General features: G+C 36.8%; 1 protein-coding gene across 1 annotated transcript in view; it reads left to right on the top strand.

Moving 5' to 3' along the window:
• Positions 1-9,797, top strand: part of CMTM4 (CKLF like MARVEL transmembrane domain containing 4) — a 35,952-nt gene extending 26,155 nt beyond the window's left edge. Inside the window, exons 3-4 of the mRNA XM_050903994.1 lie at positions 5,263-5,361; positions 6,304-9,797. Of these exons, the coding sequence (XP_050759951.1) occupies positions 5,263-5,361; positions 6,304-6,477 (273 nt within the window). The 3' untranslated portion in view covers positions 6,478-9,797. The remainder of the gene's footprint in view (positions 1-5,262; positions 5,362-6,303) is intronic.
• Positions 9,798-19,105: the final 9,308 nt, after the last annotated feature.

Here is a 19,105-nt window from a genome sequence, read left to right as displayed (position 1 = left end):
TTGTAAACTTCAAATTGATAGCTTCATATAGAAACAAGGGAAGAAGTTCCCAAACCTTGCAAGTAAAGTCCTGGTTGGAGGAAAAATTAGGGGCATTGTAACGGGGGAGGGGGGGAGACACCAAAACCAATAACCACACTCCCTCTCCCTTCCCCTGCCAACTGAAAGACAAACCACCAAAACCCAAACAGAGCTAAACGGAAATGTTACTTTGAGCTCCCTCTTTTGTGGAAAATAACCTGGGCGGCAGCAGGCTACTAACTTCTGTCACCTTTTGTGACAAAGTCAAGCTGTTGAAATGTGCAGGCTGCTTCAGTTAAATTTATGAATTAACATTCAGTTAGCTACTTTAAACTCCATCTAAATGTAAACTCTTGGATTTCAGAAAGCAAATGACAAAAGCAACCACCAGTTTAAATGTCATATTTTTGTTTATACAAATTACAGTTGCAATATGGCACTGTCTCCCTTTTAAATAGTACCTGGTCACTTGTGCAGACTCTTAATTCACCACGAAATACAGGATAAAAAGGCAGAGCATGTATTTTGATTGCCTCTTAAAAGTTTGCATGTGTGAAGTCTTGGAGAGTGATGGATAAAGGCATGTGGATATTACTGATGCCTCTGAGCGTCAGAGCCAGCTCCTGGTCATGTACCAAACTGAAGCTTTCAAAGCTGATGTGCCTTGCAGCTTTCAGGAGTTACTTAATGGGAGTTTTCAGGTCTGTTAACAGACCTCTCATTCATAGCACCAATTCAGCTTTTCCATCCTCATTAATCCAGGAACCATACCTGCACAGACCCTTAAAAATAAAAGACTGTAGGATGCTGTCCACTTTTCTTCTCTAGAGTTTCCCACCTTTACAGCAGAATCAGCAGAACAAAAGCCTCACTCTTTTTTAGTATAAAATGCTGTCTTGGCATAAACCCATCTTCATCCACAAGTTAAGTTGCCTCCTCTGCCTTATGCTCCTTCTGAGTGGGACAGATAGCTGATGATGGCAGTAGCAAATATATGACCTTGGATACTCTCCTTTGGACTAAGAGGACCATTGGTTACTGAACAGAATGACTTGCAAATAAATAGCAAGTGACCAGAAGTCAGTTTTTCATTTTAAATAATTTTGGAAAGGAGAAAGGGTGCAGCAGCAGTCTAGAGTGGATTTGATTCAGCTCATAGATTTTATTCTCTGTTATGGATGGCAGCTTTGTACAGTATTTTATGGCACAGCATACTGTCTCATGAGGTTGCTGTGATTTCAGCAGAAATTCTTCTATCTGTGTGATGTGGTTTTTACTTTGTCTATAAATATAATAGCAAGAACTTCAGCTACATCATGGCCAGATTTGAAACGGCTCATCTTTTTTCAATTAGTTTATTCTTTTTATTGTCACGATTATTCATTTTCTCTTACGTGGAAAAAAGCTAAATTCTTTTAGGGAGTGTCCTTTACTTCTTGAATTCTTGCTGTAGTTCATTCTCTTTTGTTTCTGCTCTGACTTCATCCAAAACCATTGTATTTTTTCTTTTCTTATCTTTCTGGTCTAAGTAGTAAGTACCAAACTTTGGATTAAAAACCTCCACCGATACTTGCATCTGTGATGTTACCATTATATATCTCTCTGCCAATGTTATTTATAAGTGTCATTGCTCGTTAAGCTTCAAACAATCTGATCTGTGGATATGAAAGATTGTGTTAGTTTTAGCTTTTTAAGAAACCAGCCTTATTGTATGAATGTGAATCCATTATTAATTGCATTAAAAGGTTTTGACCTAAACAGGGAAAATGGAATTGCAGAAATCAATAAATTGGAGCCTCAAGATGGAGGCTTGATTGGATTCTTTGCAAGGACAAATTTATTATTCTGCGTAAAGAGTACAATAAAATAAAATGCCAGTGATGATTACAAAGTTTCTAATGTTCTTATATCTTTGGTTTCCTCGAAAAATCATGACAAAGGCACCAGCAGTCTTAATTTCAGCAGTATTTCATATTCTGCAGTATCTCAAACTTCTTACAAGAAGCCTTCAAGTCAATTTGTAGCAGGGAGATAGATGATGATGTCTGTCATGTTGTGGACAGGTCTAGCTATCTTGCTTATACTATTCTCCTTTGGCAAGATGATCAAGCTGACAGATTCAAAAAGTCAGAGGTCAGGAGGATTAATTAGTAAGCACATCTGACCCCATAAATCATAGAGCATTATGTGTCATCCACTTAAAGTACGGTACTAAGGAAGTACAAAATGTGTGTCTGAAAAAACATAATCTAGATTATAAGAAGTGAAAAGGTAGAATATTAAGCACATCTTTGGTTGTTCTGATGGTTAGCTCCCTTACAATTAAAACTTACTTCGTTTTGAATATGACTTTTGTCTTAACTTTGCAGCTGTTAATTTTGTTATACTATTAATTTTGTTGTGCTTTTCTATGTTAAACTTTTAAAACAGCTAGTATTTTTTGATTATTTGAACACTGGAGTCTTCATGTACACAGCTCAATCCTTTTAATATTCAAAGCAGTTTAGGTTCTTTGATTCATACTGTGAGAAATTTTTTCCTCCTTTCAAATAACTTCTGTGGCTCTTCTCTGTACCCTGTCCAATTTTTCAACATACTTTTTAAAATGTGGCTACCGGAACAGGATGCAGCATTCCAGTGTCCCTTGCAAAGGTAAGATTACCACCTTACACCTATCGTGTCCATATGTCCAAAGGAATGTATAAGTGCTTTTTCTCCCTTTTTTGTCATGGCATCACATCTTGAGATGCTTACCTACTGTAATTACTAAGTTCTTCTGAGTTGTTTCTTCTAGGATTTTGTCTCCATTCTGTAGGTCCTTCCTGTAGGTGGCAAATGCACTCTGGTAGTAAAATACACAACTTGACCTTGGGTTAAACTAATTTTTTTTTAACTATTCAAGAGTATAGCTGCCCTCTCCTCAGTATTTAGTTTCAGCATTCTTGGTGACATACATATGTTTACTCTAGGGACTTGAAGAAAATGTTGAATACCGTTAAGTCTAGTATCTGTTGTGATATATAGTGAGACTTCTCCTCTAGTGAGAAAAGGTTTGTGCAGATGAGAACCACAACTCTTGTTGGCAACCCCAAAAGCACAGTTAGAGCTGGTAAACTCGAAGTTGGAGAGGAGGATTCTTGGAGAAATTGTGAAATGCCATTTGTTTTCTAATATCTCTATTTCTTAACTTTATCTCTGCAAAGCAAGAAGTTATATAATTCAAACTGCCATAACTATGTAATAAATTTCCAATTTTGTTTGATGCCGTAAGTACCAGATAACATCTATCTCAGTAAGCTTGAACAGATAAAACGTATCTCTAATTATACATTGGCAGGTGAAAAGATGGTAGGAGTTTGAGACCCACAATTTGCTTTTGTTTCCTTACTATTTGGTAAGACAGTTTGGGTCTTACTGGGCTCATGAAATCTGAACACGTGGGTGGAAATAGCATTGAGCAATGGAAGCCTCTCAGATTGCTTGGGAAAGTCCCCCTTTTAGATGAGGATCAGGCCACAGTGATACATCATACAGTTCATCCCCAGGTACGCTTAATTTTGATAACCAGCTGTCGCTGAGTCCCTCAAAATGGATATTTTTCACTGTGAATAACACAGCACCAGAAACTTTCAGTTTTTACAATTACTTTCTAAAGTATTCGCCAATCATGGCTAGAAAAACAGATGTTTTGGGGGTGGCTGGATGACAATGGTCTTTTCAAAGTCTGTGTGCTATGTAGCTGGAATATAGTCGTGGGATTCATACCAAGGGAATAAGTTTAGATTTATATCTTCAGTTTTCTAAGCCTAACTTCTTAAAGCACTTCACAAGATGCATTTTGGGGAAAAATAAAATTTTAAAAAATATTCTACTTGTAGTACGTGGAGGAGCAGGAACAGGAAGTGAGCCTGGCTTGCATGTGAAAGGAGAGTGTCAAGTAGAACAAATTTGTCCTTGAATTCTAATTAAAGAGTGGTGATGGGATTTTTTTAATGGTGGGAGTTGGCATGTTCAGTGTGTTTTTGTTATTTCTTTTTTTCTTTGACTCAAAACTGTAAGTTGCACAACAAACTTGTATACAGGTTTTCTTTCCATCCCTTTTGGCTATGATAGTATTCACCTCTCACTGATTTCATGTTCCTTCAGGATATTTGTACTGAACTGCCATTCCCTGATTCCTCTACACCCCTCCTTGGTCCCTGACTTCACCTGTTCATTCAGTTATCATGATAGTCTGTTATTTCCTACATCTCTGTAGTGTATGTATAGTGCAGTGTACATACGTATCAAATTTTTTAAAAAATTGTAAAAGATGCCTCAAGTAACATATTGAACAGCTAGTTCCTAATGAATCTAGCACTTTTTCTTCTATAATTTTAAAGTCCTAACTCTTGAACTTTTCTTTCCTTGAGTCTGATCAGATGGTCTTGTATTGACGTAATTGTTCTTGTGCTAATAGCTGCCATTCAGAATTCTTACTTATGTTCCAATGATATGTTAATGACCCAGCTTTATGTAAGGCATGGCAGCATAATTGTCTGAACACTAAGTGACATATGCAGCATATGTATAACTGAATTACACGTTGCCTGTCATTTTTCTGTGCTTGGAGAAAAGCAAGAATTTTCCCTGAACGTAGGTGCCCCTGGGGTGTTGCTGTGCATATGTTCTAAAATGTCTGCTTGAAACATCAGTTTCATGCAATAAACACGTAAAAATCTGTGTATTCTCACAATACAGGCAGCTGTTACTCAGAGAAATAGCATAGGACATGCAGTTTTCTACAACGAAGGCCTCAAAGAATTTGTAGAAAAATTCATGACTGTTATCTGGGCAGTGCATGGAGCACTGTTGTGATGTGAAAGAGAACAAGGGGTTCCTGGAGTGCTAAAGTTTGATATTCAGGTCACTTCAGCGTCAGCTGAGGTAGAACAGCTTTACTCGTTGTTTATGCTGACAGTACTTTTCTAATAAACCCAGTAGAAATTGGGGTAACGCATCCAGAATCTGCACTGGTGCTTTATGTGTACCTGCTGTTTGACTTCAGTTCACAGACTAATGTGCACATGCTGTATTTCCTGTGTAATAATCTTTGCCCTTCTCTTGTATAAGTGATAAACTGCATAGAAGGTGGGAAAGCATTGCTATAGTTCTTGTTCTAACCTTCTTCTGCTTCATCACTTCTAATAAAAGCAAGCAAAGAATCATTGTTTAGTAATGCTAATGAATTTATTTTTTTAGGATCTGGTCAACACTGGACTCAGCACTTTCTTCTTTTTCATTGCCTCTGTAGTACTTGCTGCTTTAAACCATAAAACTGGAGCAGAAATTGCTGCTGTGGTAAGAATTTGAACTTCTTTATATATGACTCTTATCTTCTATTAAAACTGAGAATAACTTTTCCCTCGTGTTCATTGAATGCTCCTGTTGCCTTTGCCATCACAATTTACTTCTAATTTTACAGTTGGCTACAAGCTAATTCTGATTTAAAAAGTATTGACATCCTTTGAGTTGTTTGTCTTAAGGCTTGAGGCAAAAACAAGCAGAAAAGTGACTTGCAGAGAACACTTTAACAGTTGAACTTGCCTTGTTTCTTTCTCTATAGCTAGCTTAGATGATATTGCTCTATATTGCAAGCCTATGGAAAAGATAGAGCCAATAATTCACAAATTGGAGCTGCTTACATATAACTTGCTGAATTCTTCTTGCTCACTACAGATCATCTTTGTTCTGTGGAGTGAGTATAGTAGTACTTCAAGATTTTAAATCTAGAACAGTAAGGTCAAGCAAATTAATTTTATGCTTGAGTTGGCAACCTTTTTTTTAAAATTTTTTTTCTTTCAAACCTGGACATTAAAAATCACACAACAGTTCTGCAGAAGCATATAGGAAGAACTGCAAATTAGCTCCTTCTCCAGGCTGATGGTCTGGACTGGGCATCTGTTCTCTTGTCGTTCATTCACTATTATGTGCACCCTGAGGAATGAACTGTTGGATGAAGAGCTGTATTCTTCTTTACAAGAGGTTCTTCCATTGAAGTTGCATTGCAGGATTTAATTGTCGTGTTTGTAGACAGAGAACTTTGTTTTCTGGGATCATTGATCTTAGTTGCTTTTGCAGATTCTCTAGTTCATTGAAGAAGAAAAACATCAATTTTACAGGCCATGATGATTTGTCAGTGTGAATAAAGTAGAAAACTAAGCTTCTGAGGAATTTGTTGTGAAACTACTATTGTTCTTGTTTTCAAAAATTGTCTTTGACAATTCTTTCTACTTCTTGTAGATATTTGGTTTCTTGGCAATGGCAGTGTATGCTGTGAACACATATTTAGCTATTAAAAAGTGGCGAATGAACAGCAGACAACAAAATAGTCGGCAGACCAGTGATTACATACGTGCTCGGACAGAATCCAGAGAAGTAGATCATCGCCCTGAGATTCAGCGTCTGGATGCATGAAAGCAACATTCAAATGGGACTGCAAAGGGAAAAGAAGTAGTGCTTAACTCCCTCATGGAATAAAGGGTTTTTTCTTTATTTAAGGAAGAAAAGGAAGATCAGATGGTGGCAAAGAATGCCCAGCCCTGCATATGTGCAGAGATGCATTGAGTCAGAAGCTGTTGTCATGAAGGCAGTAAATGTTGGTCATTCAAAAGCAAGATCTGTTTCAGATGTCCACATATATATACACATATATTATATAGCTTATATAATATATATTATATATATGTTTTGAAGTATGTTATTGTTTTGGGTTAACTGCACAGTACTTTCCTTCCCTCTCCCAAGTGCGAGCTCTGAATATACATGTTCTGCCACTGTATCTTCATCTATTGTAAACACTAAGACCAGTGCTACATCGGTTGGTTAATATAGGAAAGAAATCCACCAAAAGTAAATTTAATACATGTGAAAAGGAAGTGAGGGGCAAATAGCAATAACTTTAGCCATGTATCGTCTCCAACAAACTCTCTGTATCCATCCTCATGCAGCCTTGGCAGTGCAGCTCAATTCTCATCTGCAAGATCTCCTGCAGTTTCACTGTTGGTGCACTTACATAGCTGAAATGGACAACCATTTCACATTTTTTTTTGTTTGATGGATATAGTGTTGAGGTAGTTACCCTATGGGTTACTCTGAAATTGCCATATTCAGTTCATGCATGACCTTGGCCAGATCTGAACTTGTGCAAAGTTAGCATGTTTACTAAATGGACACCATAATGCATCAAGTGCAAGTATGTGGTTATTTGCTAATGTTGGGATACATTCTATTTTTCATTCCAAAATGGTAAAATAAATATGCGTAGGAGGCAGGGTGGAGAAGATGGGGTTGAAGGGCATGGTAGAGAAAGAAGTTGTCATCCAGTAGACTTGCATTCCAGTCATGGCTTTCTTCTTTTTTCCTTTTTTTTCTTTCTTTTTTTTTTTTAAGGTTCAACCTTTCTGAGAAGCCTAGGGTAAGCAAGAACTAGCAAAAAATTATGGTGTGCTTATAAAGTGTTTCTAAGGTTGCAATATTGTGATTCATGTAAGATAAATATTTTCCTTTTTGGAAGGTTGATTGTTTCTTCTAAAATTAAAACTGTTGGTAGTAGGTAAAACTGATTTTTTAAATTTTTTTTTTTAATTGGGTGTTTCTGCAAATTTTTTCCCCTAATATTTCTTTGGAAAATGAGTTTAGATAATTGGAGGATAATATGGTTGTATTGATTTGTTTAGAAATAGTTTTACCTAACTGAAGTTTTCTTATTTTAATTGTACTTCCAGTGAAGAGAAGGATGTTTTCTCTACTCAAAACTCAAATTCTGCAGTAATTGGTTAGACAATATCATAATGTTATTAGGAAGATGTCCCTTGATATTTTTCTGGTTTTTGGATTAGCGTTTTTACCTACGTATTCCATTATTTGGCATATGCATGCCTGCATGTTACATGAAGAAAATGTGGGGGGGGAAGAAGATCTCTAGAGCTGAATTCGTTTCTGGTGTAAGCTGATGAAATCTTTGATATTAGTGGAACTGTATGCCATGTATGCCTGAATTTATCTCACATTTGACTTGAACACTTTTTGCATTGTGTTCTTATGTAGCTGTACTCTTAAGTGGATGAATGCAGTTAACTGGAGTCTTAAGAACAAACAGCGATATGTTGCAGATAGGTCACTTTTAAACATGAAAAACAGATTATACCAAGCAGAAGATCAGTAGAAGTGCCTGGGCTTTTTTAGTACCGGAGGGAACTGGGATAGTGACAGGTATGAACCTAACGCTGCAATGTTTGAATCAAGCAACAGAGAATTATTTTGATGTGTGAAAAACCGGTGACAAAACTGATGTCTTTTCATTTTCAATTTACTTATGTTTACAGTGCATTTCACCTTAGTGGCTAAGACGGAGATTAAAATTCAGAAAGAGCTACTAATGAGGTTAAAGAAAACTTGCATTTTCTTAACGAGTAATGGTTTACCAATTACTATAGTAACATTTTATTGTGCTTCATTGAAAGTTAATGCCAAAGGGAACACCAGTTTAAAAAAAGATTGAACCATATAAGCCAACCTCTAGTGTTGGGTTTAGAACATAGACATTTTATTGAGGTGGTGTCTCACCAAGATTACTGTACATTTCATGAAAAGTAAATGACAGTTCCATGTTCAGTGTGGTATGAAATAATGAAGTTTGTTATTGCCAGTACAGTTGTTATAGCCCTGCTGTTTTCCAGCACTCTGCCTAGTATTGGCAAAGTTTGCAAGGAGAGTTTGTAGATATTGCCAATTATTAAAAGAACCTTTTTAAAAGTAGCACAAGCATTACCTAGACTGGAATTGTAAACTGGCATTAAAGCAGTTTGTATAAAGATTGTAAAAAAACAAAACAAAAACCAAACCAAAAAACCAAACCACCACCAAACAACAAAAAACAAACAAACAAAAACCCCCAAAACCCCACACACCAAAAAACCAAAACACCCTACGCAAATACAGAATATTGTCCTCCAGAAGATCGATGCTTTTAGAGTGGAACCCTCATCTGAAATCAAGAAACAGAAGTTAGGTGATGCACAGCAAAGGCTTTTCATTAGGAGTGTACCCTGTTTGCTGGTTCATGACAAGGACTGAAATGGTGGGTACATAAGAGAACACCTTGTTCCTCTCCTGTACTCCCTGTGCTGACTCTGATTTTTTCAGAGGTGTGGGAGGTCTCGTGCATCTATAAGTTTATGAATTTGGTATCTTTCAAATCCTTACACCTTTCCTTACGTAGAAAAAGGGTAACTTCGCCAAGCTTTTTCTGGAGTGAGATCATGAAAAGCTTTTGTTACCTTTTAGCTGCAATGACAAATGCAGAGTGATACAGTTAGACTTGTAATACAGTGTAATACTTCGTCATGTAGTGTAGTATACCTGAATGACCTTGCTTTTACATGTGAAATAAGTTTTCTTGAGCTGAGAACAATATGCCATTATTTATTACTTACATCATGACTTGAGCTTAGCACAGCTTTCAGGGTAGAATTCAAAGAGAATATTAATTTAAAAAATATTATCTGATACACTCTGTAAAACAAAAACAAATGTAAATTTGTAATTTCCTTATTTTGGGGACCAAAGATGATTTTAGTATTGTACAGTATATACTTTCTAAAAATCTAAGTTAAGCATTTATTACTCTGCAGAGACATTATTTACTATTTGGATTATATAGAATGGAAATAAAGTAGCTGTGAGAGACAACTAAATTTGAAACACTAAGATCATATGATATATACATGGTTGATATCCCCCCCCCCCCCGCCCTTAATTTTACATGGTGTATTGAAGGGGTGGTAATATTTTAAGACTGTTATCCAAGCTGCAGTTGTCATAAAAAAACTCTGAAGGAAGAAAATAGGGTAGAAATTTTTTTTTTGTTGAAACTTATTTAGACATTAAATTGCTTCTCCCAGCCAGTTAGTCTTGCTTGTAATTGCTGAGCATATAGGGATAATTTCTTTTAGTCCTTAAGAGTGCTGTTTAGCTCTATAAAGGGACTCAAAACCCACTGTAAATAAAACTAAATTAAAGCTAAACAGTTGAACCTTGTAGGAACGGGATGCTTGAAACTGTAATGGTTCTGATTAGTCCTTTGTCGTCAAACTAAGCCCTCAGATATGCAATCTCCATGTATTTCTGCATGTAGAAATGACAGTAAATTTTGCAACCTATGCACAGACATCAAAAGATTAAACAATAAGATATGATTGGAGCGACAGCATAATTGTTGTATAGTGTTGTAAGAATATGTTTTCCTCTTAATGCTATGTATGCTCAGTTTTGTCAGCTTTAGTTCAAGTTTATCATACGTTCCTGTAATGATGTGCAAACTGCCTACAACAGGAGTTTCTAAAACCATAATTAAGAACTGATTTGACAGTTCCATCGCTTTTTAGTAAAGTTGATTCCTTCTTACTCTCCACTTGTTCCTTTCATTTCGTATATTCATGCCTCATCTATCTTGTATTTTAATATTTAATTTTTGTTAAGCCTTCTTCATTGATCTGTATAGTGTCCACTTCAATGTAAGGAAGATAAGAACACTGTGTCCAACGTCCTTTTGCCTAAGTATGGTACTCTTCCCTTTTATGATAGCTTATGATGTTTGGGCTGGATGTGCTGGGGGAAATCTTATTCTTTCCACTAGGACTTTGGAAGCTAGCTGGTATACTGCATGTGTTTCTGTGTAAGCTTTCTGGTAGGAGCCACATGCTTAGAGATTGAGAGGATTAGAGATTCATCTACCTCTGCCTTTTTTGAGAGACAAGGTACTGACTCCAGAGATTTGATGCCTGTATTTCAGTCTGTGCTGTTCATCATGGGCTTTGTATTCAGAAGCATAGCATCAGCAACGAGCTGTGCCTTGGAAGCAGCTTCTCATCTTTTACTTATGTCTCTTACATGTGAATTTAAATAAAATCAGTAATGTGGGGTGCTTCTTCATAGGCTTTGTCACGTGTGTTTCACTGTGCATCTCATGATACAATCTATAATTGTTTTATCTGTTTGTATTTCATTGTTGATTCTAGAAAGAAGAGGGGACAACTGGGGAAAGCTTCCAATCTTCCTTAAGATAATCTTATTTTACTCCACCCCCCCGTGAATTATTTTGTACCATATGATGATTGCCCCTTCCTAACACAGCAGACTTACTGGTTCTTAAAATGCCGTGGAACACAGCAGGAGAATTGATCTGCTACAAACTGCATGTGGACTGTTATGAGTGAATTAACCACTGTTTTTCCATGAACTTTAAGGTCCCTAAACAAATTTGATATTTGTCACCTTTGTGCTGTTTTGCAGATGTGCAGGCACAGCAAATGCTTATCTAATATGTGGTTTTATTAATGCAACCCTTCCCGCCCCTTTAGTCCTTGTTCTATATCTGTTATTTTCTTGACTAATGACAACTTTGTAAACATTCCTACTTGTTTTCTTTTGTGAGGGGAAAAAACCAAAATAAATAATGTTTTTAGGGCGTAATTAAAACACACAAACTTAATAGCAATTCAAATAGCATAGAAGATAATATCCTCTCTCCTACCCAGATGAGATACTGAACAGCTTTGTACATCAAAATCGGAGCGTAAAGAACAGGTCTTATGCTGAAAGCTCTGGAGCCAAACATCTTCAGCAAGTATTTAGGATGAATAAACAGGTAGGCACAATCTGATCATGAATTCGAGACAAGATAAAGGGTGAGAAAGAGAGAGAAACCCAAACTTGACGCTTAATAATGCAGTGCTTTCAAGAATAATCCCCAACCGCAGAAGGAAAGATTGTTTCTGCACTTTATAGAGAAGGGGAGAGAGAGAGAGATCTTGAATCAGTAGTAAAAGTAGGTGTAGAAGTGTTTCTCTGTTCCTGACTGCGGGGCAGTGCTGGCTGTGTAATACAGTTGGAGAGATTCTACACCAAGGTTGTGAATGGTGCATCTTAAAAGCTGAGGTATGTTGACAAATCGGTGTGATTATCAAATAACTTCTGCTCAGCTGAAGTGTAGTAGTTGGTTCACAGAGATGTGCAGGATGTAGATGCTTGCATCAGACGGGCTCTATGTGTCTAGAAGAAAGGATAGTGTCAGACCAATTTCTGCTCAGTCCCACTGAAATGAGTAAAGCCGCCATGTAGCATTTCTAAAAATTGGGTACTTAGTTCTTGTTGTTTATAGTGGAAAATAATGGATTGTTTGGAGGGCCAACAAAGCTCAGAAAGACTGTGCAGATAGAGATGTTGTGTGTATGAATTTTAAAGGCAACAAAAGTAAGAATTTAAAAATGAAACTGAAATAGGTACAAAAACCAGCAGAATGTTTGAAAATACTTTGTAGAAATTATGCCATATTCCTCTCTTTATTTTAACAGAGGGAGTTGGTTAAAAATGAATTTATACAAATATTTAGGAAATCTCTGAATGCCACTTTAGAGTTTTTCCTGGTATATTGTTTTCCTTGTTAGCCACTTGGCCACCTGGATAGATCTGTTTGACAGGGTCAGAGCAGTGCTGTCCAACCTGAAAGGGTTCCTTTGTTGTTTTGGTCTTATTTTTGCGTTGTCTTTTTAAAATCTGTCTATAATTTAACCATTTGTATTCTAAAAATAATCTTTAAAAAATCTGCTTACACTGTGATTTATGATAGCCTTTAATTTAGAGTATACAACACAATCTAATTTTCTTTTGGGATATGCAGCTTTCAAAAGTGTTCTTATATATGCCCAGAAATGAAAGTTGTCTATTTATCATGAGAATGTGATTAGATAAAGTTACCTATCCAGAATCCCAGTGCAACTCTTTCAGATGTGCTGGATGGATGAGTTAGTGAAATTGCCTTTTAATCTCTATGGGTTGATAAATATTTTTTTATAACTAGCCACAGATATTCCTTTTTAAATTATACTTGGCAAACAGAAGATATTTAATTTTATATACAATATACATAGTTACCTTGATTGACATATTTATAACATAGAGCTTTGTGTTTACTATGAAGGTTTTATCTGTATACCATGGACTTCATGGGTAAAATTTTTAAAAGCCAGTTAGCCTATATGGAAGGATATGGAAACTATCTTCATGAATTCAGAATGAGGACATAGGAGCATTTAGAAAAAGCAATAGCCAGATTGTATTAACAGAGTATCTGGTTTTTTTCTTATTTTTTGATTGGGGCTGGTCCCTACAGCTATTTTAATAACATCTGGATGTGAGTAACAGAATGACCATCTGCCTCTTCTGACTGTCACAGACTATTGTCTAGAATATGGGAAATTTCAGGGTATTGTATTTGTTTTGCTTTGGACAAATGTCTCAATAGACATATTTAATTAAAACCTTAATGTGTTTGAAAGAAAATACCCTCTCAACTAGGCTGATTTATCACTTTTGGTAACCTTTGAATCCCAAAAGTATTATTGTCTAAATATTTTTAGTAATGTTACATTTATCCTGATGTCTACAGGTTAAAGTGGTTCTGGCTAGCACCCTTTTATTACAACAATTGCTACCTTCATTTTTCTACTGTTTATACTTTAATCTTGAATGTTTACTGGTTTCTACTTGTTGGATGTTGTGGAGGGAGAGTGTGTCTTAGCACTACAGTTCATCCAGCTTTAACTCATACATCACAGTTCTGGAGTAAGAAAATATTTTGATTTATATATTGTGGCCAATTTATTGCATTTTAAAATGATTTCTATACTTAAGACACAACATTTATGACATAATATAACGAATGACTTAGCTAATCATTATATCTGTCTAGACTTACTTTCTTCTGTTTTAGTGTCATTTTGAAACTATTTGTATATGTTGAAGTTTGTAAGGGTTCAGGAACCCACAATAAAATAGTAAAGTACATATTTATTTCTCATTATAATGCTCAATTTTGATTTGAAAGTTGACACTTTGTATGTCTTTTCACAGAATTGTAAACAAATACCGAAAACCTGCTTCACCTAGGGTGCCTTCCATGTGTGGTATAAACACTTGTCATTCACAAAAATAGAGATGTAAATTTGTTAAACTAGTAAACACTATTTTTGTAATGTGAGTCACTAATGCATCTCTGGCTTCACTGTGCTTTGTTTCCACTAATACCAGTTTTATGGCTACTGTAGTCATTGACTTCCCTTTGTGCACTAAATAGTAAACCTGATCTCATGGTGAATCAAAAGATTGTATCGCTTTTGCTCTGCTCTGCCTTCAGATGGAGATAAAGCACATTGCTGACGTGAGCTAGAAGGCACTTCCAGTTTCTTTCCTTGAGACTTGTGTAAAGAGATGCTCAGTGTGGGATATCTGTATCCTCGGTGCTGATTCTGGGTCCTCTAGAAAAACAGAGCAGGTGTAATCTAAACATTCTGATTCTAGCTCATAATTTATGATTTATGGTGTCTGAGGAAGGAGCATCCAGGCCTGACTGAAAGACTTTATCCCTCAGGGATATAGGTCCTATACTGACAGATTTGTAATTGCGAACAGCTCGGAAGTATTAGTTGAAATAGTGGGTTAGAATTCCATCTCAGGCTGAGCAAAGGGGATGCAATTTTCGTTTTATCGTATGAACACAAGTCTGCTGTGTAATACCCTTGGTATTTTGCCTTTGAAGTACGAAAAATTGTAATGTTTTGCCAAGGAAAATCTTACAAGCATACTCTGTGTGCGAATGCAGAACCTGACTGTTGTCCTTACTCAGGCAAAATTCCCCATTGACTTAGGGGACCGCAGATCAGGCACCCATTTATCACCAAATCCTGATCAAGGATTTGAAGAATATCACAAGTTAGCAAATGTTCATATAGAGACAATTTACAGCCTTGAAGCAATTTCACATTGTTTTGGTAAGTGTTCTTGAAGTTCTCAAACTGCACACAAGGCCAGCTGATAAAATAGATGCTTTCTGTAGCGGTACCTACCAGCTGTGATCACTGTCTTCTCAGTATCAACAGCTGTAACTTACATGTCTAAGTGTAGCATCTTCCAGCTCTGTATGTGAAAGTTGTGCTGTTAACGCTTGACCAATTTCAAAGGCAAGGTAAATCTACAAGAAAACGTAACCCCCAACTTGTTTTTACACCAGTAATGATTTTTCAGTATATTGTGTGCTTCTTTTCTGTTGGTGTTTATGCTAAACAAAAAACACAAGCTGAAGAATTGTAATATCTTGCAATACAGAAAGCAGTCTTGTTTTAAAAATCCAAACTGTTATAGCATAATTTAAATGGTGTATTATCAGTTTTAAATGTCATTTTGCTTTTCCAGTCTTTTGTATATGGGCACAATACTTTTTGTAAATTTTTTTTATTTAGTTGTCTTTTTTTCTGATATTTGAAGATTTGAGCTCTACGGCTTCTCATGGTACTCTTCTGATTATGTCTTCATAGTGGTAAAAGTCTGTATTTTTGTATGTAGGGAAAATGGTAGTTTTCTAACACTTACCTTGATCAATATAGTATGGAATCATTTGTGAAGGACTTCCTGTTTAATAAATGGACATATTAAAGTACTAAAGCATTGTCTTCATCTGTAAAGGCAACATATAAACTCAGTATACCAAGTGTCGTGGTTGATTAGTTGATAATCCAGTAAGTGCAGTTGCTAAATGCACTTCCTATGCAAGACAATGGCATAGGGGTTAAACATCAAACAAACAGTCTGAGGTTTTTTTGTGACTGTGTCTGACAAGACAAACTTCATAGATGTAGGAGCTAATGAAAAACCATGTATAAGCAGTCCTTGATGAGAGGTTATATGTAGCAGAAAGCACATGGAACTGCTTTATTGCTAAAGTGGTTGTGGTGGGATTGCTCTTGTGGAGGTTTCTCCATCTGGTATGCTGTAATGGGCCAAAACGCTATATCTTGTGGTTTGCAGCATCATGTTCTGGACTGAAAAGGAGTTTTGGGGCTGAAATGCCAGAGTGGGTGGGTGATGCTCTGCCACCTCATGGGCTGTAGGCTGCAAGTCCTACCTTGATGCAGTTGGGATTTTTGGTATCCAGGTGCTTCAGGTACGAGGTGAAGGCACTGAGTTAATAAGGGTAAGAACTGCAGAAACGCACGGATGGTTGAATGAGTGTTATGGAAAGATCTGGGAATATGGATGATGCTCTTAAAATACTGCATAGGGATAATATGCATGTGGAGAGGTGGACAAAAGTGGTGGTATGATTGAGCTTTTACAGAAGGATTCACTAAGGAGAGTCGTGCTTGTACAATTTTTCTGCTACAAGATGAGCCAGTTCATTTTGCCTGTGTGGGGCTGTCAGCAGCGGTAGATTCTCATCTGTGTGGTGTTGCATCTGTTGGACCTGCTTAGAGATCAGGCCTTAATGTAATTGATGCTGCTTAAGAAAACAAAGAGTTAAAGTGCTGGACTTAATGCCATCTTGCTGCTGATGTTATCTATGGTGTTCCTTGGTCAAGAGAAGCTTGGTCAGCTGTTGAATTAAAAAAAGGAAGCTTATTCTGTCTAACTTTTAAATACTGAATCTTCCTTCAGTCTCCTGGGAAGACTATAATTGATTTCTTATTTAATGGATCAGGCTAACAAAATGTGATGGACGGCATCCAAATTATATAAACTAAAAGCACAAGTATTACCTGGCCAAAATTAACATTGGAATCACTGTTTTCTTTTTCAAGGAAATAGATTGAAAAAATTGTTGGTTTTTTTTTTTTTAAAAGTACACTTAAATTTTCTGTGTAGCATTGTTTTACCTTCTGACCTAGAAGTTTTACAAAACATTCAGAGTACTGTGAATTCTGCCAGTAAAGGAGGAATCTGTGTTGCAGTGTGGATTTTTTGATGCAGTTCTGTTTATTTAGAAGAAAAATGAGATGGTGTCTCCATCCTGACTTTTAAACCAATACTCTATGCAAAAAGGTGTCTCAAGCATCTTGTAACAAGATTCACATTCTCAGTGCTTATCTAAATTTCTTCTGCTTCCTTGATGTATTCTCTCTTTCTATCTCCATGCTCGAAAAAAGATTACAGGATGGCTAGGTGGAGCGGCTTCTTGTATTTTTACATATGCATGGTGATACGTATCTTGCATTTGCTCTTCGGGGGCAGTTTGTATCCGGGTCTTTGGAATGAAGCCACTTAATTTTATTATTTTTAATCTGACAAGGTTGGTTACAAGCTGCCTGCTATGAGGTTTAGCTCAGCCTAGAAGCATTATGTATGTTTTCTCATTTATTTATGCATTTTAGAAGTGCAGGTGTCAGAAACATGCACTGTTAGTGTTTGGTTACAAGTACATGCTCACTTAATAGCACAGGCTGCTGGTCTCCTAGCAGGGGAAGATGCAGCTATAAAATTCAGGCTTAGAAATTTGCACAATGAACACTTACCAGCAGCATAATGAATGAAAAACATCTGCTTGCTATGCAGAGCATTAAATTGTCTTCTGCTTTCCAACACACGAGGCTGGTGGAAGCATTCTTCTCAAATACCACATAGGCTGAGATACACCACTTTCCACTTAGTATCTGGGAGATTACTTTGTCAGTTGGAAATTTAAGACTTACAGAACTTTGAACAGTATCAAGTGAAAAGCAAAATTAAGTGGAGTAATGGACAGAATGTTAAAAGGACAGTTGAGCCTCTTATTTCAGTCAGAATCTAAAAAGGCTGCTTGGAAAGGTCTTTTGAATTCCTTAACATCACCTGTCCAAAATCACTGCACAAGACTGAACAAATCTTCCACAGATAAGTATAAAAGCTTTTTGATAGGAGAAGGTAGGAGAAGGAGGGAGAGACACCTTCAAACAGTGCGAGAGCTGTATGAAGTCATTCATTTGTGATGCCAGCTGATCATTTTTCCTTCCTGTTAGTGGCTTTGATTCACAGTGTTCAGATCGTAAGACTTCTTGCATTGTTTCTACAAAGATTTGTTCCACACTTGGTATTGGAAACTCTCATCACTCCCTAGGTTTGTCTGCTGCTGAGTGCTGTTCAACAAGCACAGGAATTCAAAATGGGAATAGTTGCGCTGTAGTTGTCACGAAGGCATATATTAGCATGGATGGGTTTTGGAAATGGCTCCTGTTTGGAACAAGAATGTATTGTGACCGAAGAGAGATGTTTGATTATGACCCTGCTGGTACACTGAAATAAAAATTTCAATAAGGCCTCCATGCTGCAGGTGTAGCATTATGCTTGTGTCATGAATCCTGAATTGCAGAGAAACCAGTGCTCCCACTATTTTGATCTTGTCAGTTGAGGAAAAACAAGCAAACAAACAAACATAAAAGCCAAAAAACCAGGCAGACTTTTCCTCTGCCCTACACCAGACTTTGAGCTTAATGCAGTATTGCTGGCAGGAGATGAACAAAAGACTGAGTCAGCCCGCCCCGCCCCCCCCCCCCCCCAAATCAGAATTGGCTTTAAAGTAATTACTTTTAATTGAATTCTCTTTTCTGAAATTATATTCATAAAATACAGAAGTGTATTTTATTTCAGTCATGGGAACAGATCTGTTTAAACAAAAGGCTGGAATCTTACACAAGTGCTTGACCCTGGGAGCAAACTGCTTAGAAATAAATGAAATAATCAAATACTTGAATGCTAATAACGAAATTCTCTGGACAGGCAATTCACTGCATGCCTGCTAAAGTAGTCCTGAAGCAACCAATGAGCAATTTTGTTTGCCTCTTCTGTTGATTTTAGGAGTATGCCAACGTGAAAAAATTACTAGAAAACCTTAGCAGATTTTAGGTTAGAACGTGTCTGTGAAGGGTAAACCCAAAGGGGATCGCTGTTTACAATGTTATTAGTTGCCAACTAAGAGCACTATATCTCCAATGTCTACTAAATATGCTAAAACTAATTCTTCGTTAAATTCTCTTATGTTTATGCGCTAAAGATGAAATTTCTCGTTGCAAGATGTGTAAGCATGAGTGATTGGTCGCTAGTGCTGGCTCTGTGCTATTGTCTGCCTCCCCAGCACACAGCATCATGCCTGATGGAGTTTCTTGAAACGCTGTTGCTCTTGCTGGTCAGAGGCAAGGCAGTAAAACTAGGTCTTAAAATTAGTAAAGACACTCAACAC

Source organism: Gymnogyps californianus, chromosome 12 (assembly GCF_018139145.2).
Source record: "Gymnogyps californianus isolate 813 chromosome 12, ASM1813914v2, whole genome shotgun sequence".
Lineage (NCBI taxonomy): Eukaryota > Metazoa > Chordata > Aves > Accipitriformes > Cathartidae > Gymnogyps > Gymnogyps californianus.
This window is presented reverse-complemented; position numbering and strand designations above follow the sequence as displayed.